Here is a 27,844-nt window from a genome sequence, read left to right as displayed (position 1 = left end):
GTACCTGGTGGATAGCCGGTGGTTTAAGCAGTGGAAGAAATATGTTGGCTTTGATAGCTGGGACAAATACCAGATGGGAGACCAAAATGTGTATCCTGGCCCTGTTGATAACTCTGGGCTCCTGAAAGGTTTGAGCACTTGCTTTATGTTTTTAATTATGAAACGTTCTGACATAACAACTGTGCTATTAACCATGCCCTGTAGAAGTGCAGGAGAAGGATCCTTGCAGTATGTATATGAACCATTCTGTCCTTTTGGTGTATGGAGGTACTCAATGCAACTTATGCTTCCAAAATTCAAATCTTCAAACGTGTTTTGGCTTGTATCCGCATTAAATGTGAGGGCAAAATGGCCTATATGATCAGTTATCTGAGCATCCATAATTGTGCATGTTGCAGGGCTCAGCTTTGAATTCTGTCTTCTCTTTGTTATGACCATACCAAAGGATCGTTATTCTCAGCTTCAACCAGTCTTTCATCTATCAATTTTCAGATTTCAAAATGACAAGAAGATAGGGTTTGGTTTGGAGTATTTTGACTTGAGAATTATTTTTTAAAAAGCTAACATTTTAGTGCAGTTAGTTGGGTCTTTGCATTTAGCAAACTGTTGTCCTCTGGTTAAAGTGTAGTAATATTTAGTTATGGGTGTACTGTACATAATGTGCAATGTCACTGTTAGAAACACAATACCTGAAAATTCATTAAGTCAAATTGAGTAAAGCAGATTCATCTTAATTAGTTATATCAAATTAATCACAGTAGTCAACCATTTGTCAATCTTTGTCTACCTGGCATGTTGAACAATGTTACATACCCACAGTGAAGCTTCAGTGGTTTGATGCGCTGTAATGTTAAGTGCTAGAATACTCCAGCCTGTTTTTAAAACTATATTAATTGTTTTCTGACTCTATTACCATTGAAACTATAATATTGAAGTTAGACTTGTTTGAACAAAATATAGGCAATTTCTTGCTCCACACAAAAATGTTCTCATTTTCATGAAAAGGTGATTCTTTGTAGCATGAGTCAGTGAATAGAAACAAAACTGTCATTTTAAATAAGTAATTGTAGTGATTAAATGAAGATATTTTCTGATTTTTGATGAGTTGTATGAACCGGTTATATATGTTGTAAACTATTTCAGCTTTTTCCAGAAATACTCAAATATGTTTTCTGCTTTAAGGTGCACTTTTAATATTGAACACATTTTCTAAAATAAATAAATAATGAAGCTTCTCCGGTAGCTATTGTAAAGGTTTTGCTATTTGCTGGAAAAATTCTTCAGTTGGTGTTGGCCATTTTGGCAGGTTCGCAACCATGTCTTGTGGGAATTTCTGACCCATTTAAAGATTAGATATACAGGTACACCTGTCAATCATAGCAGCTCGAGGGTAGGAAAATTAACGTAGTCACATTCTAAAGAAACTATGAAGTATTTTTGTCAGAAGACATCAAGTAGTGTCTATTAATGTTTGGAGATATGATTGGAGAAGCTTTGAAGCAAAACTTCGTACTTGAGTAACTTGGCTTGAACCATTCCAAGAGATGGATATAATTGTAGTACTTGACTGAATGATTTGTCTAGTCGTTCTAAGGAAAATTTTTGGTCACCAATGGACAATTAATGTTTTAATTGGGGTCTGAGGTCTTAATTTGCGGATCAGCTTTCAACCAAAATTTTAAATATCCAGTACAGAACTCTGTGCATTTTTGGCCAAGTTTGTTTATGCCTGTCATTTCTCAGGTAACACGACTGCCTGTTTAACAAAAATATCATATTCTAACATTTAGTTCCTGTAGTAAATGATTTGAGAAATATTTTTCCTTACCAATTTCTTTTGCTTCCTAGAAGTTTTTCAAAGGTAGAAGCTACATTGGAAAGTATTAGGCTGATATGAACCAAGTCGATTTTGATTTTGCTGTCTCAAATGGAAAATTCCACAATTATCTTGTATGAAGGATGGTTGTGCTTGACTGCTTGTTCTGTGAACAAAATTTCAGAAGAAATTAAAAATTCCTTTGAACTTCGAAAATGCTGCCATTGATTTGTGTGTGCACAGTACTAGAAATGCAAACATTTATAAATCACTTCAGACCTATTGTCTGTGTTTTTGCTTTAAACTGCTTCCCAGTATAGCTCTACACATTACTCCCCTGATACCATGCGAAGAAAATTGAGACAGTGTAGTCTTCAGACAAAGTTAGGTTTGGGGAGCAGGGTGCATAGATGCAGTTTGGTTTTGAAGTCTCACATTTGATCCTTATTTTTATATCTGTTTTCTCTGTTCACATTTATAATGGAAGTTGCCGTTTGTAACTTTTCACCTGGTGTTCCTCACTGCTAGTGTGAGAATTTGTGATCTGGGATGACTTGAGGTTTTGAAATTGAACATTTTAAGAACTGAGATTGGATGTATTCAGGGAGCTATCTGGTGTAGGTGATTAAGTTGCAACAATACTTGTCAATATGAAAGGATTACATGAAAAGTAAATATTGTAGTGCACCTTTTATTTAGCCTGCGAAGGTTCTAAATATGACATATGGGATTTTGAATAGCTATTCTGTTTCATATACTTTGGTGTTAGCAGGAAAGATGGTATGAGGATTAATTTGTAGAACAAAAATGTAGTACTCTGTACATATTGACTGAAATTAATTAATGTATTAAAATTGTCTCTTTGTAATACCGTGAGAAAAATCAGGATCATCAGGGGACATAAATAAGCAGAAGTGACTGTTGCGGATTGATTGAGAAGTGGTTGTACATGGATTGAAATGCCACCTTTGCTAGGAGTTCCCAGTCAAGTGAGGACACAGCCTCCTGGAGAAATGGGGCGAATTATGGAGAGAAATTTTAAATACATACTTGGATAGATGCAAAATGGTAATGAAGTTGTAGCATAGATGTATAAGTCCCCAAAAGTAACACTTAAGTAAAATCATCATTATGCACTGTACATCTCCAAGAGTAATGAGCTTGAGCAATGGGAGGATCTGGGGGAGGTTGAATGGTCAGTGACTTTATTAAGACATTGAGTGATTTGAATGATTCCCTTTAAATGTTTAGTATTTCAGTATTAAATCATTTTTGAAGGATGTATATTTAGTAATAGGGTTGTTGGAAAATGCTGCATTACCTGCAAAAAGAATTGTAAAACATATAAGGTACACTTGGAGGCAACAAAAGAACAAAGGAAAGTACTGCACAGGGGGCCCACCAAGATTGCACCGACACATGCTGCCTTTCTAAACTCAATCTTTTGCCTCTAGTTTGTATCCCCCTATTTCCTGCCTATTCATACATCTGTCAAAATGCCTCTTAAATGTTGCTACTTGTCCACGTTCACCACCTGTTCTGGCAGCTCATTCCAAGCACGTACCATCCTCTGTGTCTTTTAAAAAAAAAACTGCCTCTTACGTCTCCTTTAAACTTAACCCCTCTTATCATAAATCTGCGTCACCTGATAATTGAAATTTCTATCCTGGAAAAAAGACTGAGTATCCATTCTATCCATGCCGCTCATAATTTTCTAAACTTCTAAGAGGTTGCTGCTCATCTTTGAAAACAAACAAAGTTTGTACAATCTGTCTTCTTTAACTAATACCCTCCAAATCATGTCATATCCCTGGTAAACCATTTCTGTATCCTCTCCAAAGCATCCACATCCTCTCTTGTAGTGTGGCAACTAGAACTGTTCACAACATTTCGAATGCAGCCTAACTAAAGTTCTATAGAGCTGCAACATGATTTGTCAATTTTTATACTTTATGCCCTTACTGGTGAAGGTAAGCTTCCTGTTTGCTTCCTTGATTCTTTATCCACTTGTGTTGCCATTTTGAGGGAACTGTGGACCTGTATGCCGAGATCCCTCATTATGTTAATGCTATTAACGGTTCTGCCATTCACTGTGTACGTCCCTCCTTCCATTTGTCCAGATTAAACTTCACCTGCCATTTCTCCTCCCAAGTCTCCAGTCAATCTATATCCTGTTGCATCATCTGGAAATCCTCCTCGCTATCTGCAGTTGTCCCAGTCTTTGTGTCATCTACCAGCTTACTATACTGATCCATGAGGAACACCACTGGTCACAGATCTCCAGTCAGCAAAATACCCTTGCACCGCTACTTTCTGTTACCTATTACTAAGCTGGTTCTGCATTCATCTTACCAGCTCTCAGCAGATCCCATGACTTCGAGTAAGCGTTTGTGTGTTTGACCCAACTTTGTCAGGATACAAGGGATGGTTTGTATCTCCTAGATAATTTTTGGTATAAGACACACACAAAATTTCACGTAAACATTGTGAAGCATCAGCCAATTTTTTTTTTTTATTGAGTGATTTTTACTATTGGCTTGAGCCAAGTTTGAATTTATCCAAAGTCAGATTTTTTTGTATTGTTTGTTCCACACAGGTGGAGATTCACTGTCTCTAAAGGAGCATCTCATAGATGAGCTGGATTACATTCTGGTACCCACAGAAGGCTGGAATAAGCTGGTCAGCTGGTATGGGTTAAAAGAGAACCAAGAACCAATTGCACGAAAGGTATCTAATCTATATGCATAGTAATAGAGTCAGTTGTTACAGCAAAGCTAGATAAAACTGAGGGAGAAAGGAATAGAAACATGCTAATACTTTGAGATGAAGAGGGATGACAGGTGTCTTGTATGGGTCATCAATGTCTGCGTGGATGCATTGAGCTGAATAGCCTGTTTCTGTGCTGCTGACTTTATTTATGTAAAATATCAACTCAGACTGCCTACTATGCTTAAGTGTAATTGCTTATAAATTGCTATATGTATAGGCATGTAGGCTAATGACCATTCAATTTAAACTAGCTGTTCAGGCAACTGAGCTAACTGATCCCCAGATTCAGTTCAATAAATAGCGGTTGAATTCATTTTATAATCTAAACTCTCTAAAATATTTAAAGCATTATAGAAAGGATTCATTGTGGATGTTGTTGTGTCCTCAGTTTTATATCGAGTGTGCACATTGGGGAGGGAGTCAATGGCGTAGTGTTAATATCAAGGGGCTAGCAATCTGAAACACCATGTTAATACCTGGACTAACCTAAAGACACCATGTAACCTCTTGATTATCATTAGTGAACCAGATGAGTTTTCTTTAATGTCCTTTAGAAAACCTTTAATTTCTATGATCCTGACCGAGCTGCAGACTTGTTGTGAGAAACAAAAAAAGTCAGTCCAACACCAGTCATTAATGACAAAAGCCCTTGTTTTATTGATAAAACAGATGGGGAAAAGGGGGTGATGGGGTGGGTGGGTGGGGGAGAAGAGGGAAAGTTTTGCAAGCAGAAGAAATAAAATGATATCTTTTTTTAAATAAAAAAATTCCAACTTTTGCAAGCTTGGTCCATGTCAAACCACTCCTTTCGCAAAGTGTGAGTGTAAATGCCCAAAATAAATGTGCATAATCTGAAAGAACAGCGAAATCCTTCAGTGCCAATTTCCTCAGTAAGGTGGTCTCCCAGGAACCCTGATGTGTTCAGGTTCAGGAGACACATTTAGATTTTCTCCCCTTTTTAGGGTTTTAAATTTTTTTCCTGTCAGTCTGTCTCCTTCACTGAAGCTCCAGAGAGGGAACGGCTCTTAGAGCGCTGCAGACACGCTGACAAGATGTACGTTGGTGATGTGGGCAGATTTTCACCTCCTTTTTTTTTTGCTGATTTAGATATTAGTGCTTTGTCTGTGCCAGAACCCTGCACACCCCTTCATTACTTGGTCTAGCTTACTTGTGACTCTAGACTTGCAGCAATGTGGTTGATTCTTAATTGCTGTCTGATAAATTAGGAATATGCAATAAATGGTGGCGTAGCAAGTGACATCCAAATTCCATCAATGAATCAATTTTAAGTGTTTATTGCCAGTTACCTTACAGTTTGAGCACCTGTTACCTTGTATATCTGTTCTTTTGATGTTGCTGATCACAAAACAAAGCTTCAGCACTGTGATTTATGCAGTATGCAAAAATGTTAATTTTGTACTTGGGTTTACTTTGGCACAATCAGCTTAATCTTCTGGTAAACATTTTGTTTGTTGTCAAAAAATCTTCGGAAGTATTGCTAGCCTCATGTAGGTATTTGAAGAAAGGAGAATAGCAGAAGCTTTTTAAAGGTATCTGTAGTGTTCCTGCAAGGAGCTATCCTTTGCCCTGTCCTGTTACTCATCCCCATTATGCTACTTGGTGATGACACAAAACACAATGGTTTTCACATGCATGCTGGGGGCATGCAGCTCTATTCAACTCCTACCACTATTCTTGAATCTTCCATTGCAAATTGTTTGTCAGACAATCAGTACTTCCTTAGCAAAAATTCCCTCTAGTTAAATATTGGAAAAACTGAAAGTATTATTTTCAGTTTCCGTTTCCCAACTACTGACTACATGCCTCCAGATAAAAACTGTCACAGGCTATACCATGCTGTTCAAGCAGTGTCATATTCAGAGATGTGCTTTCAACCACATATCCTTGCAGTTATTAAGACTACCTATTTCCAACCCCATAATGCCTCTTAACATCACGTTTCAGCTCATCTGTTGATTACCTCAGTAGTGCCTTTTTACCTCTAGATTCCTCTGTTCCCCGTCAATACAGACTTAGGAAGAGAAGTGGCCATTGAAAACATCGCACCTGTTCCACCAAGATCGTGACTGATCTGGTTGTAGTCTCATCTCCACCTTCCCCTTTGACCCTGATAACCCTTGACTCCCTTGTGTTTCAGAAATATAACTTGACCTTTAATAAATTCAATAACTCAGCCTCCATTGTTATTTGAGGAAGAGATTTCCACACCATGTCTCATTCACATTTGTACCCACTGGCTTGCTTTGGGTCCTGGTCAAATTCAATTCAAATCAATCCTAAAATGATCAAATCTCTCAATGGCATCATCCCTCTCTACCTCCTGTAATGTGCTCCAGTATCTCGACTTTTTTGAGATATCTGCTCTTATCTCATTTTGGCCTCTTAAACTTTCACTGCTTTTAATTATTTTACCATTTGTGGTCGTACCTTCAGCTGTCCAAACTCTAAACTCTGTAATTACCTCCTATATCCCCTCCATCTTTCTTGCCTCCATTTCCACTTTCAGTATGTCTTGACAACTTCCTTGTTTTGAGAAACGTTTTGGCTGTCTGCCTTAATTGCCTTTATAATGCTTGTCAAATTCTGCTTTATAATATCTTTTAAATGCGTGCCCATGTCTTTTAATAAAAGGTATAAGTTGTAGTTGCTAATAGGATCAAAATACTGTGGATGCCAGAAATCTATTCTACTTGTTTATATAGGATATATAGCAGCCAATTTACAAGTCATAATGTGACCATGACTTTGTGATAATCTTAATAATCAAGTGTTGAGGGTTTAATTATATCGAAGACTATGAAAGAAGTTAAAAGGAAGGAAAACTCGATATTATTAATGGAGATGTTAGAACTCAAAAAGAAGGTATTAAAAACTATCATAAAGGCACTTTACGTGAATGCTCATAGCAATTGAAACAAGGTAGATGAGTTAACGGCACAAATCATCGCGAATGGGTATGATTTAGTAGCCACTATGGAGACGTGGTTGCAGGATGGTCACGACTGGGAATTAAATACCCAGGGGTATCAGACTGTTCGGAAGGACAGACGGGAAGGTAAGAGAGGTGGTGTAGCTCTGATATTTAAGGATGACATCAGGGTGGTAGTGAGAAATGATACAAGTTCTATGGAGAATAAGGTTGAATCTATTTGGGTGGAAATTAGAAATTCTAAGAAGAAAACGTCACTGATAGGCATGGTCTAATAGGCCACCAAATAATAACATCACGTTGGGGTGGGCAATAAGTAAAGAAATAACTAATACCTGTAAAAATGACGCAGCAATTATCATGGGGAATTTTAATTTACATGTCGATTGGTCAAACCAGATCGGTCAAGGCAGCCTTGAAGAAGAGCTCATTGAAAGTATCTTCGAGAGTTTTCTTGAACAGTGTGTAATGGAACCGACGAGGGAGCAAACTATCCTAGATCTGGTCCTGTGTAATGAAACAGGAATAATTAATGATCACATAATTAGGGATCCTGTTTGAAGGAGCGATCAGAGAATGATTGAATTTAGAATACAGATGGAAAGTGAAAAGGTAAAATCCAATACCAGGGTCCTGTGCTTAAAGAAAGGAGATTACAAGAGGTTGAGGGAGGCATTGGCTGAAGTAGACTGGAAGCAAATACTTCATTGTGGGACAGTTGAGGAACAATGGAGGACATTCAAAGCAATTTTTCAATGTGCTCAGCAAAAGTATATACCGGTGAAAAGAAAGGACTGTAGGAAAAAGGGTAGTCAGCCATGGATGTCTAAGGAAATAAGGGAGGCTATCAAATTGAAAGATAAGGCATACAAAGTGGCAAAGACCAGTGGGAAACTAGAAGATTGGGGGAAAACTTTAAAGGGCAACAGAAAGCCATCAAAAAAAGCTATAGAGTAAGATAGATTATAGAGTAATCTAGCTCAGAATATAAAGAGAGATAGCAAGTTTCTACAAATACATAAAACGAAAAAGAGTGGCTAAGATAAACATTGGTGCTTTAGAGGATAAGGAAGGGGATTTAATAATGGGAAATGAGGAAATAGCCGAGGCATCGAACAGGTATTTTGTGTTAGTCTTCACAATGGAGGACACGAATAACATGACAGTAATTGATGACGGGAGTAAGGTATGTGAGTATTTGGAAAATATCATTATCGTGAAAGAGGGAGTGTTGGGCAAGTAATGGAGCTAAATGTAGACTAGTCTCCTGGCCGTGATGGAATGCATCCCAAGGTACTAAAAGAGATGCCGGTAGAAATAGCAAATGCGCTTGTGGTAATTTTCCAAAATTTGCTGGACTCTGGGGCAGTTCCAGCAGATTGGAAAACTGCAAATGTAATGCCACTGTATGAAAAAGGAGGTAGACAAAGAACGGGGAATTACAGGGCCGTTAGCTTAACTTCTGAAGCGGGGAAATTGCTTGAATCTATCATCAAGGAAGGAATAGCAAGACATCGAGATAGAAATTGTCCCATTGGGCAGACGCAGTATGGATTGAGGAAGGGCAGGTCATGTTTAACTAATTTACTGGAATTCCATGAAGACATTATGAGCCCGGTGGACAAAGGGTACATGTGGTGTATCCAGATTTCCAAAAGGCATTCGACAAGGTGCCGCACAAAAGACTGCTGCATAAGATAAAAGTGCATGGCGTTACAGTCAATGTGTTAGCATGGTTAGAGGATTGGTTAACTAACAAGAAGCAGAGAGGGGATAACCGAGTGCTTTTCTGGTTGACGATCAGTGACTAGTGGTGTGTCTCTGGGATCGGTGTTGCGACTGAAATTGTTTACAGTTTACACATGCTTAGGAGTTGGGGACCATGTGTAGTGTGTCAACATTTGCGGATGACACTAAGATGAGTGGTAGAGCAAAGTGTGCAAAGGACTCTGGAAGTTTGCAGAAAGATATAGAGGTAACAAGGTATAGAGCTGGATGAACAAAGCAGGCCAAGCAGCATCAGAGGAGCAGGAAAGCAGATGTTTCGGGTCTAGACCCGAAACGTCAGCTTTCCTGATCCTCTGCTGCTTGGCCTGCTGTATTCATCCAGCTCTACACCTTGTTAGCTCAGATTCTCCAACATCGGCAGTTCCTACTATCTCTGCAGAGAGATATAGATTGTTTGTGAGTGAGCGAAGGTCTGGCATATATGGTACACTATTGATAAATGTGAAGTCATCCATTTTGGTAGGAATAACGGTAAAAAGGACTATTATTTGAATGTTAAAAAAAACTGAAGCATGCTGCAATGCAGGGAGACTTGGGTGTCCTTGTGCATAAATTGCAGAAGGTTGATTTTCTGATGCAACAGGTGTTTAAGAAGGCAAAAGGAATATTGACCTTCATTGCTAGAGGAATTGAGTTTAAAAGCAGGAAGGTTATGTTACAGCTGTATAGGGTGAGGCCACACTGGGAGTACTGCATGCAGTTTTGGTCTCTTTACTTGAGAAAGGAGGTACTGGCACTGGAAGGGGTGCAGAGGAGGTTCACGAGGTTGATTCCGGAGTTGAGAGGGTTGGCTTGGGGAGAGACTGAGCAGACTGGGATTATATTCAATGGAATTTAGAAGAATGAGGGGTGATCTTGTAGAAACATGTAACATTATGAAGGGAATAGATAAAATTGAAACAAGGAGACGTTTCCACTGGTGAGTGAAATGAGAACGAGAGGCCTCAGCCTCAAAATTAAGGGGGTCCAATTTAGAACTGAATTGCGGAGGAACTTCTTCACCCAAAGGGTTGTGAATTTGTGGAACTCCCTGTCCAGTGAAGTAGTTGAGGCTTCCTTATTGAATGTTTTTAAAGCTAAGGTAGATAATTTTTTGAACAGTAAAGGATTAAAGGTTATTGAGGTTGGTTGGCTTGCCGAGCTGGTTTGTTGTTCTGCAGACGTTTCGTTACCGTGCTGGGTAACATCATCAGTGCAGCCTCCGATGAAGCGTCGGTGTGTTTTCCCACCTGGTTCTTAAACTCTGGAGTCCGTTGAGCTGGATTGCCTCACTTACGGTTTTCCTTCGTAGTGGAGTGTATATGGGGTCGAGTTCTGTGTGTTCCTGGACATCATGGTACAGCGCAAGACAAATAGGGAACTCCAAACAAAAGTACACAGAAAAGTCACACACACGGACCAGGTACTGAACTTCAACAGTAGCTATCCCAGCACACACAAACGAAGCTGCGTGCGAACACTATTTAAACGGGCAGCAACACAGAACTACGCCAAGAGGAAGAAGAATACCTCTTCCAGGTTTTCAAGGATAATGGATATCCAAAAAACTGAGTCAGAAGATGCCTACACGAACAACATCAGGAAAAGACTACACGCCCCGACACACTCATCACACTACCCTACATCAGGAACACATCAGAACTAACCACAAGACTCCTACGACCGCTGGGCATCAGAGTGGCACACAAGCCCACGTCAACCCTATGACAACTGCTTACCCGAACTAAAGACCCACTCCCCGCCATGGACAGGACCAATGTCATCTATAAGATCCCCTGCAGAGACTGAGAGAAACACTACATTGGACAAACAGGAAGGAAACTAACAACAAGGGTATACAAACACCAACTGGCTACAAGAAGTCACAACCAATACTCACTCATCTCAATCCACCTGAATGAGGAGAACCACCAATTTGACTGGGGCAACACCAAAATCCTGGGACAATCTAAGCAGTGACAGGCACAGGAATTCCTAGAAGCCTGGCACTCCACAAAAAAAGCCATTAATAAACACACACAACTCGACCCCATGTACGCTCCGCTACGAAGGAAAACCGGAAGTGAGGCAATCTAGCTCAACGGACTCCAGAGTTTAAAAACCAGGCAGGAAAACACACCGATGCTTCATCGGAGGCTGCACTAATGATGTTACCCAGCATGGTAACGAAACGTCTGCGGAACAACAAACCAGCTTGGCAAGCCAACCAACCTCAACACCCACAACCTGAGCTACAAATCTACTCCAAAACCTTAGATTAAAGGTTATGGTGAGAGGGTGGGTAAGTGGAGCTGAGGCCACAAAAAGACCAGCCATAATCTTATTGAATGGCGGAGCAGGCTTGAAAGGCCAGGTGGCCTACTCCTGGTTCTTATGTACATACAGCTAGGAGATGAAGTATAACTCCCTGCTCTTCGAAATAGTATTTTATGGCCATCAGAGGCAACTGGTGAACTGCTTCTACTGGCAGAGGTATTAAATTGAGGGTCCAAGTATTGCTCATAATTCTCTCAAATTTCTGCAAACAAAACATGAATGAGATGATGGAAATATGTTTCCGTTCTTAGGGCTAAATTTGGTTTGTTAAAATTTAAAACCACCTTCTTTAAGTTTCAGTTGTGAATGGTGTACAAGTGAAAGATCTGCACTTTCCATATACACAAAAAGAATGTTTTTGCTCATGATACGGATGATTTGAAATAGATTTTCTTTCAGGGAGAATCCTTACAGCAGTGCATGTCCACTTCAACAAAAAAGAAGACGCTACTACACCTGGTTCTTTGGTTTAGGTGGGCCAAGTAGATCAAAGTGTCAGTGGGGACGCATTTAGGGGCAACGATCATTGTATAATAAGGGTTTGGATGACAGTGGCAAAAGACAATTGACAATGTAGAGTATAAATAATTAAATAGGAGAGCTGTTTCAATGAAACGCGTGGAGCTGGGTCAGGCTAGACTGGAGCTGAAGGATGGGGAAAAACTTAACCAAAGAAGCAGATTTTACCCAGGGCTGAAGACAGGAGAAAACTTAGTAGAAGGATTCAGAATTAGTGAGGACGTATCATTAGAGAAGCTGTTGGTGCTTAAGTTGATGATGCACGTGAACCAGATGAGATGCATCCAAGGATATTAGAGAAAGTGAGTATGGAAATTGCAAAGGCACTGGTTGTGATCTTTCGGTCATTCCTGGGTTAGTGGCAAAGGTCTGGGGAAATGACAAACATGCCCTTATTCAAAAGAGATAATAAGTAAAAACTCAGCAATTGCAGATCAGAGTTTATTATCAGTAGTTGGGTACTAAAAGAAATCATGTTTAATTAACGGTTCTTTTGAAGAAGCAGGATGTTGATGAAGGTAATACAGTTGGTGCAATGTAAATTAACTTGAAAGCAATTCACTGCAGGCTTGAGGTAAACTATTACTCGTGGAATGAAGTGTAAATCCTTCCACATTCCAGATTATGCAACAGATATCTGATTGCAAAAGCCCATCTAATGTTAGACACTTGCAAGCACGAGCTGGTTGGGTATGTTCAGCAACCGAAGGAACGTGCTGTTTGTTACAATCTACCAGTCTTTGGAATGCACAGTTTACGTAATTGGCATCTCACTGGCAGTAAAATTGAAAAAATAACTTTTGAAAATTTTCACCATAGAGCAAAGCCATTGAGCCCATCTGTGCTAGCTGAGAAAACAAGTATCCACCCTAATTCCACTTCTCACCTTTTGGCCTATAGCCCTGTAAGTTATGGTAACTGAAATCCATTTGTAAGTTTCTTTTTAATAGCACTGAGGGGTCCTGTCTCTATCATACATTCAGATTGTAAGTTTTAGTCTCCTCAACTAGTGGATAATGAAAAGCCAATGACAGGTTTGCAACTAGGGATGAAGTGATGGTTTCACACGTGTGTCAAAAAGACAGCACTTTTAGCAAAACAAAAGGGCAATGTGTATCCATCGATATAAATTTTCATCGCTCATGTGTTTAACAGACTGTCATGTCACCAATCAGCTGCAAAGAACACAGTTGAAGGTGCTGGCTATGTAGGTGTCAAATCATCTGACACAGTCAGTTGTGAGGGAGCACTCGAGGCTCTGAAATTTTTTGTAGTACTGAGAGATCTTCGAAACAAGTTTGAGAATGCCTGACCAACACTTTTCTTAATCGGTCTGCATTTGATCAATTATTAACCATGCTGGATCTCGTCAATGTTATGATTGAGGCATGTTGATTTTCAGTCATAGTTATAGAGGTCTAGAGCAGAAAATAGTCCTTCAGCCCTGACGTCCACTTCAGTCAGAAACAACCGCCTAACTTGTCTAGTCCCATTTTCCAGCACTTGGCCCATAGTCTTGTATGCTTTGACCAGTGTATACCAGTATTTTCTACAGTTGAACATACCTATATTATCATACAATGTGAAAGTTTTCAGATGTTGAAGCATAATTTAAAAGATGTAAAAGTAATACCAAAGAAGGATGAGTCTGACAGATCTTTTCCACAGGAGCACGTCAGTATATCTTCAGCTATGTAAATAAGGTGCAATAGCCACTTTTTGTTGCTAATTTGCAAGCTTGAATTTGAAGAAAGGCTAGACAGGCTAGGTCTATATCTTCTGGAATTTAGAAGAGCTAGAGGACTTAATTGAAACACACAATTCTGAAGGGACTTGACCAGGTGACTGTTGAAAGGATATTTCTTCTTGTGGGAGAATCTAGATGTAGCGTTTATAGCTTAGAAGTAAGGGGGCACTTGTTTAAAACAGAAAAGCCTTTTTTTTCCCTTGAGAGTTAAGTGTCTTTGGAATTGCCTTCCTCAGAAGGCAGCTGTTGCAGAATCTTTCATTACCTTTAGGGCAGAGGTAGATAGATTCTTGATTACCAAGGGGATGAAAGGTTATCGGGGTTATGCGAGAATGTATGGTTGAAGTTGGATCTACTGTGATTTTATTGAATGGGGGAGCAGACTTGAGCCTAATGACCTACTCTTCCTTGTTCGTGTGTATCTGTCGCAGAAAAATTCAAATTAAGCTTTTGCTGTCATAGTTCAAAAATAATTTTTGCTATCAAAATATTTGAACTCCACTTTTGGTGTTGCTTTTAAACATCTGCTGAGGCAGTAATGAACTGAATCAAAAGTTTGTACTTTGAGCAATCTGCATAGAAACTAACCGTAACAACAAAACAAAAAACCTATATAGCCATTGAGAGGTAGTAAGAACTGCCGATGCTGGAGTCAGAGATAACACAGTGTGGAGCTGGAGGAACACAACCGGCCAGGCAGCATTAGAGAAGCAGGAAAGTTACATAGATGATTTGGAGTTGGGGACTAAGTGTGGTGTGTCAAAATTTGCAGATGACGCTAAGATAAGTGGTAGAGCAAAGTGTGCAGAAGACACAAAGTCTACAGAGGGATATAGATAGTCTGAGTGGGCAAAGGTCTGGCAGATGGAGTACGATGTTGATAAATGTGAGGTCATCCATTTTGGTAGGAATAACAGCAAAATGGACTATGTTTTAAATGGTGAAAAATTGCAGCACGCTGCTGTGCAGAGGGACTTGGGTGTCCTTGTGCATGAATCGCTAAAAGTAGGATTGCAGGTGCATCAGGTAATTAAAAAGGCAAATGGAATTTTGTCTGTCATTGCTAGAGGGATGGAGTTTAAAAACAGGGAGGCTATGCTGCCGCTGTATAGGGTCCTGGTGTGCCACACCTGGAGTACTGTGTGCAGTGTTGGTCTCCTTACTTGAGAAGGGATATACTAGCACTGGAGGGGGTGCAGAGGAGATTCACTCGGTTGATTCCAGAGTTGAGAGGGTTGGATTATGAGGAGAGACTGAGTAGGCTGGGATTATACTCATTGGAATTCAGAAGAATGAGGGGAGATCTTATAGAAACATACAAGATTATGAAGGGAATAGATAAGGTGGAAGCAGGGAGGTTGTTTCCGCTAGCAGGTGAAACTAGGACTAGGGGGCATAGCCTCAAAATAAAGGGAAGCAGATTTAGGACTGAGGTCAGGAGGAACTTCTTCACCCAAAGGGTTGTGAACCTGGAATTCCCTGCCCAGTGAAGCGGTTGAAGCTACCTTGCTGAATGTGTTTAAGGCAAGGCTGGATAAATTTTTGAACAGTAAAGGAATTAAGGGTTATGGTGTGCGGGCGGGTAAGTGGAGCTGAGACTCAAAAAGATCAGCCGTGATCTTATTAAATGGCGGGGCAGGCTCGAGGGGCTGGATGGCCTACTCCTGCTCCTTGTTCTTATGTTCTAAAGTTGACAATTCAGGCTGGGACCCTGCTTCAGAAAGAAGGGTCCCAAAAGTCCTTTAATTGCATGAACCCAAATGGTGTCTACAGATGTGGGCTGAGGGTTAGTGACCAAGCCCAGAATTCACTGCCTTTCAGCAGGGAATGTTCTTCAGAAAGAAGGGTCCCGACCCGAAACGTCAACTTTCCTGTTCCTCTGATGCTGCCTGGCCTGCTGTGTTCCTCCAGCTCCACACTTGTATAGCCATTGTTTCTGGATGTACTTGACTGGGACCAACTGTGTGCTGTCCTTTGTGCTGTTAGTTACAGGATATTAGAGTGGCTAGGAAAGTGTAGAAGTGTACAGGTTAATGTACAGTAAAATATTCTGGCAAGTTGCCTTGCATGAAATCCAAAGAGAATTCTTTGTCTTTGGCTAGTATTACTTTTATTTCTTCAGGTGGTGGAGCAGGGCATGTTTGTGAAGCATTGCAAAGTGGAGGTATACCTAACAGAATTAAAGTTGTGTGAAAATGGGGACATGAACAATGTCATAACGAAGCGATTTAGCAAAGCTGACATCATAGGTAAGTGAAAGTTCTTGACAATGTTCTTAACAATTTTCTCGTCACTTCTTTCCCTCTTTTCCTGAAGGTATTGTTCCTGGTCAGGTACCATTCTATGGTTGTCTTGTTTTGTTTCATTTGAAGTATCCTTTCATTGCATGAGCCCAAATGGTGTCTACTGATATGGGCTGTTTGGTAATCTGAGGGCTAGTGATCAAGCCCAGAATTCACGTACTTGCCTTTCAGCAGGGAATGTTCTTGAATGATTGAGAGAAAATGCTGGCTAATCATTCCTTTCTGGCTCAGTTGTAAAGATCCTAGTGTCTTCTAAGTAACAAAGACTCAGCATAGGTCAAATTGGAAATAAAACTGTGTGGCTTGGCTAATTATCATGGGGAACATTTCCTTAAAAGAAAGAGGAGGAGCAATAGACCACATGGCCCATTAAAACTGCTCCACCGTGTCATACAATCATAGCTGATCCTCTGTCTCAATTCCACTTTTCCATCCACTTTCTATATTACTTGATTCCCTGAGTATACGTCAACCTTGAACACGTATACTCCATTGTTAAACATTAGTCTCTGGAGTAGGCAGTTCCAAAGTTTCTCAACTTTTGAATTGGGAAGTTTCTCCTTATCTTAGTCCGAAGAGACTGAAATCTTAGCCTGGTACTGTGCCCTATGTTCTAGATTCCCCAACCTGGGGTAACAATCCCTGTGTCTACTGTCAAAGCCCTTCAGACTTTTCTACATTTCAATTATATAATCTCTCATTCTTCTAAATTCCAGTAACAATAGGCCTAATTTACTTAATCTCCCATCATAAAACAATCCTCACATCTAAGGAACCAATCTAGTGGATCTTTGCTGATGGGGCCAAAATTGCATACAGTATTCCAATTAAGTTCTCACCAAAGACATGTACAGGTATAGCAATGCTTCCTTATTTCAGTACTCCAATCTCTGAAGTATAGGCCAACATGACATTTGTCTTCCTAATTGTTTCCTGTACCTGCATGCTAATTTCCTTGCAAAAGTGTGCCTAGGACGTTCCAATCATCGATATTTACAACATTCACACCTTTCTTAAAAAAAAAGAGTTCAACTTCACTATTCTTACTTTGCGATTTCACATCCCCACATGATATTTTCATTTGCCACTTTGTCCCCTTAATCTGTTGTATGTTCTTTGCCACTTTTTTGCATCCTCCTTGGCTTGCATTCCTATGCAGCTTTGTCAGCAAACTTCAATTACGTTTGGTATTTTATACAAATCATTAGATGAATTGTAAATAACTGAGGGCCCAGCATTGATCATTTCTGCACTTCTGCAGTCAAAGCCTGCCAACTTTAAAATGTCCTGTTTATTCTTATCCTTTGCTTCTTGACCATTAATTTGGGATAGGCAATAAATGCTGACCCAGCCAGTGAACACTCATCCCATGAATCAATAATGAAAAGCTCCTCTATTCATGCTAATTTATTGCTTGCAATTCCATGAGCCCTTATCTTGCATGTTAACTTTGTATGTGGCATTTTATCAAATGCATTTTGGAAACCCATGTGTGCAACATCCTCTAGTTGCCTTTTATCTATGCTATTAATTATGTCCCCCAAAAAAATCCTTAATTCTAGCTTATTTCTAGCACTTGATGTCAGTCCAACTGGCATGTAGTTCCCTGTTTTCTATATCCCTCCTTCCTTGACTAGCAGTGTTTTATTTGATACCTCCATCTATTCAGATCATTGTAGAATTTAGGGATTTTTACAAATTGTAGCCAATGTGTCAACTATATCTCTTTTAGAACCCTTGGAAATGTGACTTCTGGTCTGGAAGAGTTGTTGGATTTTAGTTGCTGTTGTTGCTTTTCAGTTGTAGTTAAATATTTCTCTAATACTTGATCTTTGCTGGTATTATTGCCTTAAGCCCTCACTCATTATGTCTTCATTGCCCTTTATGTCCGATGTAATTTGTATCTTTTACTGTGAAGACAGCATAATATTTGTTCCACATCTGTATTTTCCTCATTGCCCATGTAATTTCACTAGTCCCTGCCTCTGAGGAACCAATATTTGATTGGAGACAGCATGTTTGATGCTGAATCCACATCTGGCATGTGGTAATCTTTTAAAGGCCAGTTGATTAGAGTTCTGGACCAGTACATTCCCAAGAAAATAAAGGGTAAGGATAGCTAGATTTGGGAACCTTGGATGATAAGACAAATTGAGAGCACGGTCAAAAAGAGAATTGAGGCATATGTAAAGTTAGGAAACTGAAGACAGCCATTGAAGAATACAATGATAACAGGAAAGAACTGGAACAAGGAATTAGGAGGGCTTAAAGGGGCCATGAAATATCTTCAAAAAACATGATTAAGGAAGATCCTGAGGTGTTTTGTATGCACATACAAGGAGCAAGAGGGTCGCTAGGGAAAGGGTAAGTCTATTCCAGGTCAAAGGGAATTTGAGTGAAGCCAGAAGAAGTGGGTGAGGTCATTAACGAATACTTTGCATCGGTATTCACAAAAGAGGACATGATGGATGGTGAGTCTTTGGAAGGGTATGTTAATATTAAAAGAAGGAAGTAAGTGGTGTTGAGTATCTTGAAAAGCATTAAGGTAGACAAGGCCCCAGGATCTGATGGGATTTCTCCCAGAATGCTGAGGGAAGCAGGTGAGGAAATTTCTGGGACCTTGTACAAAAACTTTATATCCTCTTCATTAACAGGAGAATAGCCAACATTGTTTCTTTAAGAAGGGTAACAGGGATAATCCAAGAAATTACAGGCTGGTGAACCTTGCGTCAGTGGTAGGGAATTTTTTGAAGAAGATTCTTAGGGATGGGATTTACCGATATTTGGAAAAGTATGGACTTAATAGCGATAGGCTGCATCTGCCGAGAAGGTCATCTCTCTCAAACTTGATTGAGTTTATTGAGGATTTGCAAAGATGATTTGAGGACAGGGCAGTAGATGGCTTTCTATATGGACTTCAGCAAGGCCTTTGACGAGGTCCCTTATGGCAGGCTGATACAAAAGTTGAAGTCACATGGGATCTGCAGTGAGCTGGTAAGATGGATACAGAACCAGCTTAGTCATAGAAGACAGAGTAGCAGTGTTTTTCTGACAGTGATCTGTGACCAGTGATGTTCCACAGGGATCGATGCTGGGACCCCTGTTGTTTGTAATATGTATATAAATGGTTTGGAGGAGAATGTGGGCGGCTTTGTAGTAAGCTTGCAGGGTACACAGAGATTGGGGGCATTGCAGATAGTGAGGAGAATTGCTAGAGGATACAGCAGGATATAGACTGGAGACTTGGGGAGAGAAATGGCAAATGGAGTTTAATCTGGATGAATACGAGGTGATAGATTTTGGAAGATCTAATGCTGGATGAAAGTATACAATCAATGACAGAACTTTTAATCGTATGGACATATGGAGGGATCTGGGTGTAAAAATCCACAGTTCCCTGAAAGTGGCAACACAAGTGGATAAGATGGTCAAGAAGGCATATTGCTTGTTTGCCTTCATTGGTCAGGCATGGAGTATGAACATTGGCAAGTCATGATGCAACTGTATAGAACTTTGGACACTTGGAGTGTTGTGTACAGTTCTGGTTGCCACACTGCAAAAAGGATGTGGCAGTTTTGGACAGGGTACAAAAACAGTTTACCAGGATGTTGCCTTGCTTGGAGGGTATTGACTATGAGGGGAGATTGGGCAGACTTGTTTTTTTTTTCTTTTCTTGAACGTTGAAGGATGAGGGGTGGCCTGATAGAAGTTAACAAAATTGAGAGGCATGAATAGAATGGATATTCAGAATCTTTATTCCAGAGCTGATATGCCAGTTAGTAGGGGGGCATAGGTTTAAAATAAAACGGAGGTGTGAAAGGCAAGTTGTTCTTACACAGAGGATGGCAAGTGCCTGGAATGTACTGCCAGAGGAAGTGATAGAGGTGGATACAATAGCAACATTTGAGGCATCTTGACAGATATATGAATAGGCAGGGAATAGAGGGATATGGACTGCATAGAGGCAAAAGGTCTTTAGTTTAGAAAAGCGTGATGTGTCAGCACAGTCTTGGTGGGCTGAAAGGCCTGTTCCTGTGCTGTACTGTACTGTTCTTTGTTCTTTAATATTTCATTTAGGTACCTTTTTCATGTTTACAAAAACCTTTTGAAATTATAAAATATTTTTGGTTAGTTTTTCCTTTTTTTTTTAAACCCCATTTTATTAACTTCTTTGTGTACCTTTTCTAGTTTCTAAAACGCTCTCAAATCTTTGGGCTTCCTACTATTCTTTGCAACCTTAAAAGCCTGACCTTTTAGTCGAATACTACCCTCAACCTCCTTAATAAGCCAGGGATAAATCTTGCTCCCTTTTATTCTGTATTTTGATGAAATCTATTTTTGTTAAGCACTTTGAATTGTTTGTTCAAATGTTCTCCACTGTTTATTGCCATATGTTTGTCTATTTACCCAATCAACATACAAACTGCTGCTGAATCCAGCCACATTAGAGGAGTGTATGAAGAATTTTGTAGCAACTGTGTCAATTCCTTTGAATACAAAGATGGGTACTCATCACTGAACATAGCAAGCAGATGGAAAAGTGTGTGGAGCATTACATCAAACTCAATGCCAAGGAAAACATATGCACTGAAGAATCCACAGTGTCATTCCAGCCTTCCTAGAAGAGCTGGACAGTGAGTCCACCAGAGTAGAGTTCAAGAAGGTAATTTGACTTTCTCACCAGTGATAAAGCCCTGGGAAATATAGCATCCCAACAGAAATCAAGGACGGAAAACTGGCACTGCTGCGGCATCTCCATGGAAGGAGAGGTCTGTGCCTCAAGACCTGCATGATGCAAGCATAGTCAGTTTGTACAAAACCAAAGGGAAATCACAGTGACCACAGTCATTACTGATATGTCTCATTGCTGTATATTGTGAGGAAATCTCACATTGCTCTGATCAGACAGTAGATCCTAGAGTCCTACATCTTTCTGGGCCTCAGTGTACTTTCAAAACAGGCAAATTGACAGTCAATATGACTTATCCTGTAATTGCTGAAGTGAGAAAGTGCCCTAAATAGCGCCGATGAAGGCCTTTGATCTCATCAGCAGAGGCTGATTCCTCAAACTAGTGCAGAAAATAGCCTGTCCTCCAAGGTTCCTGTACATCATTCCTTTCCACAAAAGCTTGCACAGTTTGTCAGTTACAATGGTTAGGCATCAAAAGCATTCAAGTTTAAGAAAGGAGTTAAACAGGACCACATCCTGACTCCAACTCTTTTGGTGCAGTTTTCTCCAAACTGTTTTTGCATGCTTTTGGCAACTCTGGACAAAGGTGTCTATTTTCCTACCAGACCTGACACCAATCTATTTAGCTTATAAGACTTCTAGCCAAGACCAAAGTGGATAAAATCCTGGTCCTGGACTTGCTATTTGTTGTTAATGTTGTTTGTGCATCACATACTGAAGTTCACTGCACTTGTAGATTGATTCTTCTACACCCGCAGGGAATTTAGACTGCAGTCAACCTCAGGAGTACCCAAGTTACAGGTCAAGGCGTAGAGACTCCCAATTTGCAGCAACTTGACCTGGATGGTGAGGCCATAGCAGTCAGGTCAAATTTGAGAAGGGTTGTGGAGTAAAGGTAAACTACAAAAAGATAAAGCTCTGCATTTCCAAGGCTGGTGTACTCAGCACCCTTGTTTTGTTGCAGGAAAACATGGATAACTTGTGTATGCCAAGGGAAGTGGTTGATTAGCTTTCAATTCTGCTTGAGACACCCACAAGCAGGAATCCTCTACGTTTTTGCCCTCCAGGGTCGGAGTGATTCCTTTGGCTTGGTCATGAGTTGAGTGAAAGATGACCGCATTCCCAAACACGTGCTGTGTGGCTAGCTTGCTTTAGCAGAAGATTAATAGGTTGCGCATGCCTGCAAACAAGTCCTCAAGTTGCCTGGGATCATAGTCATTGAATGGGAAGTCCTTGCTACTGACTGGAATGGCTGGAAAAGAGCAGTCAAGTGAGACATGGGAAAAAACAGGACAAAAGAGAAAATAGGTGGCAGTAAAAAGAGCCTTATGGAAGGGAAAAAGAAACAATCAACCTTGGGCCCATGCTATTCATCTTTGTATCATGAGTCGGCCTCTACAGCCAGAACAGATGATATTCTATCCAGAAGGGTCTCCCAAGACTGATAGATCAACCTACTCACTGTCAATTTATCAAGTCAACCTTAGCTTGCTGCTCCCCCAACTTAAGTAATTGACTTGTTTAAGATTAAGCTTCTCGTTAGGGACTAGAGTGTGTCACTTTTAAACTAGAACTAAAATTGTGTTATGAGATCACTTTTCCCCCGATGGATCTTTTACTATGGGATTACAAATGATCTCTTTCAGTGCACATCTCAATTAGCTTTATCCATCGTTCATTCCATAATGTATTGTTCCAAGAAATTGTCTTGAAAATATCTCTCAAATTGATGTTCTGGGCAGCCATTGTCAATTTTTTGCTTCAGTCAGTATGAAGATCAAAATTGCCAAGAATCGCCTTTTTGCGAGCATCCAATTATTTCTCAGTTAATGCTGTGTAAGTATTGTTGGGAGGCCTGTAAACTTCTCTTCAGTATTTTTGATTCTTGTTATTCCTAATATCCTCCTCCTATTTGTTCTACTACCTGATCTGAGTCAGAATCACTTCCCACTAATATCCTTATGTCATCCTTGACCAACAAGGCTAAACCTGCTTTCCTATTCTGTCCATTCCCTTGTGACCACACATCTCTAATGGAGATTAGTTATAGACCATTCAGGTAAAGAGCCTTTGATTTGATTTTTTTTCCTATTTTTTGCACAAGACTTAATCACTAATACGCTATTACTGTTAAACTCTTGTCCCACTCTGCTTGTTTTTAACCAAATCACTACACTGTCCCTATTGTTTTTATTTTTCTTTTTAGATTCCCAAATCTTTCTTCACCTGAATCCTTCCTGATCCCTATCTTTTAGTTTAAAGCACTAACCACATCCCTAGTTGTATGATTCACCAGGGCACTAATGCCAGCATGGTTTAGTGGAGCAGTTCCCATGCTACTGAATATCTGTCAGTGCCTCATGAATTGCAATCCCTTTTTCCCACACCAATATTAAATGCACTTCCTGCTCTTGCGCTTGGAGAAGTCTGATTATCAACTTTCTAAATAGGGTAGCCCTTATTTCAGGATCTTAAAACTATGAAGCAGAAATACAAGAGGCATATACAGTTTAGGGAGGATCTCAAGGAATATATCCTGGCCAATGCTTGGAATACAGGAAAGTGTTTAGCAAAATCCTGCTGTGTTTCCTATAGCTTAATGTATGCTTCCGTAATCCAAGTGGTATCTAAACCTCTTCCATGATGACAGCATGTAGAAGGCAAAGCCTTAATATTAGTCTTTCATGAAGAGTTTTTGATTCAGTATTGAGCCAAACATATCTTCAGACTGTGTTCTTAAATGCAGTAGTTTGGCATAAACATGAGAAATATTTATACTGTAAAAATAGCAAAATTTAAACGCATAAGAATGCAGGATTGCACTATACCTTTTCATAAACAACTGTTGTAAATGTTTAGTCTCATTTGTGAAGAGGTTTAAAGTGTATTTTAAAAACCCTAGATGCAGGCTTCAATTTTCTACCAGGCTTATTTGCTCCATTGTCTCTTATTCGCCACAAACCACGAAAGACAAATGCTCTTAGTCAGATATTGTTTCCATGCACAGCATCCATTTGCTATAATATCGTATCCAAGTGGCTGTTTTTTTGAGCCCTATCTGTACTGGGGAGGAACGCCGCTGAATCAGAATCTGTCTTCACTGGTCACTAATACACAAACTCCCCAGTGGGTAGGGGATGCTAATTGTAAATTGGAACCGTAGCTAATTATTTTCCTTCCATCGTTGTGGATCCTGAGACTCCGTTTTATGCTCAATGAATTACTGTGTCAACCAGTGTTTGAATTTTGGGCCACCTTGCTCCATGAAGCTTTGTACTTAAACCAGATAATGCTTTTATCTCTTTTTCAGTGATGTCTAATGTGAGAAGTTCTGTAAAACATAGTGTAAAAGTATGTCCAATGTTGCCTTCGTGCCATAAAACTTCAAATATCCTGACTTTACTACTTGCAGATCAATGGTGGAACCACTCACTGTGATTCTCTCATCCGCTGCACACTCCCCACCAACCCCACCTTTCTCTGCAACCGCAGGAGGTGTTACACCTGCCCCTATATCTCTCATCTTACCTCTTTGCAAGGCCCCAGACAAATTTTCCAAATCCAACAGGGATTCACCTGAACATTCTCCAATCTGGTCTACTGTATCTGTTGCTCCCAATATGGCCATCTTATATCAGTGAGACCAAGCGCAGTCTTCGTGACCAATTCGCGGAGCATCTGCACTCTGTACACTATAATCAACAGCACTTTCCAGTTGCCAACCATTTTAACTCTCCCTCCCACTCCGTTGGTGACATGTCCATTCTGGGCCGCCTCCAGTGTCACACTGATGCCACACGCAAACTGGAGGAACAACACCTCATTCCGCCTTGGAAGCCTACAGCTCAGTGGCCTCAATGTAGAATTCACCAGTTTCAAAATTTCACCAGCCTTGGCCTCATCCCTTGTCCAACCCTCCCTTTCATCCCTGCCTCCTTGACCTGACACTAGCTGTCCATCTCCTTTCCCACCTATCCACCCCACCCTTCCCACTGACCAAACCCCGCCACCTTCTACTTGCATCCGCCTATCGCCATTCCACCTACCTTTTCCCAGCTCAACCCCTCCTCCCTCTATTTATTTTCCAGCTCTCTTCCCCCTTACCAGTCCTGATGAAGGGTGTAAACCCAAAACATCGACATTCTTACTCATGCTGCCTGACCTGTGTTTCACCAGTTCCACACTGTATTGACTTCTCACTCCAACATCTGCAGTTCTTGCTATCTCCAAGGTCAATGAGTTCATCATTTCTGTTCTCGTAAAATATCTGCTAGCTCAAGAAAATCATTAAATGAATCTAATGTTTCTCTGTCTGCTGATGCTACTTGCAAATGTTTCCAGCATTTCCTGCTGCTGTTTCATTACTTGAAGCGCTTTGTTTGATGCGTAACTTGTTATTTAATCTTTAGTGAATCTAGTAAGCCCTCTTCTAATTCATCCACTAACCACTTGTTTTATTTCCATCATTCATGTTCCTTTAAAGTTTTGTTCTTAGAAGATATTGAATGCGAGATTGTAGGATGTTGAATCATTTGATTAGCTATAAACGTCTAAAGGGATGTTGTCACTGAATGAATTCCCTTGCAATATACAAACTGTATATCATGCTTGAACGTCATTCAGAGTTTCAGGAAGTCTGCACCTTGGAAAATAAATTTTTAACAGAGGCGCATAGCTAAAGACTCATGTTTTCAACATACCACTGAATTTTAAAATAAAGCTCTAAAGAAGAGTCATACTGGACTCCAAGTGTTAACTCTGTTTCTCTTTCCACGTATGCTGCCAGACTTGAGTTTCTCCAGTTTGGTTTATATGTTTTTGAATAAACAAAAAACTAATTGCTTTGGACATTGTACAGAAGGTATTTCCAATTAATGTCTCTAAAGTGACTCCTTATTGCTGTTTTTGTTTTAAATCTTAGATACAATTGAAAAGGAGATGCGGAAGCTGTTCAGTATCCCGGAAGAAAAAGAAATTAGATTGTGGAATAAGTACATGAGCAACACGTTTGAACCCTTGAATAAGCCCGATAGCACGATACAAGATGCGGGACTATACCAAGGACAGGTATAGTAGTTTAAAAGATGGTATCCATAATTTGAATTATATTTGCAATTGAAGGTGAAGAGATTAGGGCATAGGTTCAAAAGTTGTGAAAGGAGTAGCAATTTCTAATTGAAGCTTCGTTTTAAGTTATGAGATTTTATGGACATCTTCGTAACAAGTAAAAGCTGCAAGTCTTGCACCCAAACACGAATTTGGAGCTGAAGGAGGCCATTGGCAACCTAAGGATGCCCCACCATTCAATAAGATCATGGCTGAACTGTTTGTGTTTCAAATTCCACATTCCCATCTACCTCCATTAACCTTTGATTACCTTGCATGTCAACAGTCTGTATCCCTCCACCTTCAATTAATTTAATGAGATATTCTTCTGAGGCAGAGTTCCAAAGTCTCTCAGCCCTCAGAGAGCAAAGAAGAATCCCATCGCTATCCTAAATGGCTGACCCCAATTTTTAAACAGTGACCCCTAACCCTGAGCTCCTCCAGAAGAGGATATATCCTTTCTACATTGACCTTGTTAGGCCTGTTCAGTATAATGCAGTAAAAACTATAAGATGAAGGGGCTGTAGTAGACCACAACGAGTCTGCTCTGTCATATAATGAGATCATGGCTGATCTGATAATCCTCAACTTTACTTTCCTGCCTTTTGTCCATGACCTTGGATTCCCCTACTGATTAAAAATCCATCTTTCTCAGCCTTAACAACCCTGCCTCTGCAGCAAAGAGATCTGGGAAAGGTAAATCCACCATAGTCCCATAGGACCATGGGCTGCTTTCATTAGAGATGGACAACTGGTGGTGAGTGTATCCTGAGGGTCACCATGCCTCAGGTGAGGGACGAGTTTGAGAAGATGAGACCTTCACGGTCGCCTCAGCTGGTGCAGGAATTGAACCCATGCTTTTGGTGTCACTCTGCATCATCAACCAGCTATCCAGCCACTATTCAGGGTGGAGGTCAGAAATAAAAAAAAGGGAAAGAAGACACTGGTGCAGTTTTTTGGCACCTAACAGTAGCTATACAGAGGAACAGATAATAAGTCATGAGATAATGAGGGTATGTAATGAAGATAGTAAATTAATCATGGGTGATTTTAATCTTCATGTAGATTGGGATAGTCAGATTGGCAGAGGAAGCTATGAGGAAGAATTCATACTGCATTTGGGACAGATTCCTAGAACAATATGTTTAGATCCAACCAGAGATCAGGCTATTTTGGATCTGTTGATGTGTAATAAAGCAGGTGTAATAAGTGATAGCAGAGTAAAAGATCCCCTTGGAAACAGTGACCATAACATGACCATAACAGTGGATTGGGAGATGCTGGGATCTGGAATTCACTGCCTGAGATTGTGGTGGAGGCACGTTCAATTGGTTGTTTTAAATGGGAATCTAAGATATCTAAACAGGAAGAACTTTCAGGGTAATGGATAGAAGGCAGAGGAATGGCACTAAGTGAATTTTTTATTGAAGAACCAGTGCAGGCATGATTTACTAAATGGTCTCCTGTACGTAAGCACTGTGATCCTGGGAGTGATTACAGTGTGACAAATTTACATTGGATGTTTTCACTGAAAGCAGTTGGCAGAAAGTGCACATGGAATTTTAATACATGAGGTGATAGATAGTGACGAGATGTTGCTCTCCCATCACAAAGTTTAATAGTGATCAACTAATATGTTACTAACAATACCATGTTGGTCAGTAACTAAATGTGTGAGCACCTTCTCACAAGACTGCAATGACAATTGAAATCCTACTAATATTTGCCATCTTTGTGCAGTACAAACAGGAACTCTGCTGAAGTGTATTTCACTCCAGTGTGGATGTGGGTCACGGGTCCCTCAACCAAGAAGTGTCAAATAGATGATCCATTTTGGCCT

The 27,844-nt window shown here is 40.1% G+C and overlaps 1 protein-coding gene across 1 annotated transcript; it reads left to right on the top strand.

Moving 5' to 3' along the window:
- Positions 1–25,971, top strand: LOC109915444 (ubiquitin carboxyl-terminal hydrolase 15; the record flags this gene model as incomplete). The annotated part of the gene is made up of 4 exons (XM_048621454.1): positions 1–128; positions 4,413–4,543; positions 16,028–16,154; positions 25,820–25,971. Coding segments are annotated over 4 exons (538 nt in total), but the record flags the coding sequence as incomplete, so codon positions are not given.
- Positions 25,972–27,844: the final 1,873 nt, after the last annotated feature.

The sequence above is a fragment of the Rhincodon typus genome, unplaced genomic scaffold (assembly GCF_021869965.1).
Source record: "Rhincodon typus isolate 14 unplaced genomic scaffold, sRhiTyp1.1 hic_rhity00000678, whole genome shotgun sequence".
Lineage (NCBI taxonomy): Eukaryota > Metazoa > Chordata > Chondrichthyes > Orectolobiformes > Rhincodontidae > Rhincodon > Rhincodon typus.
This window is presented reverse-complemented; position numbering and strand designations above follow the sequence as displayed.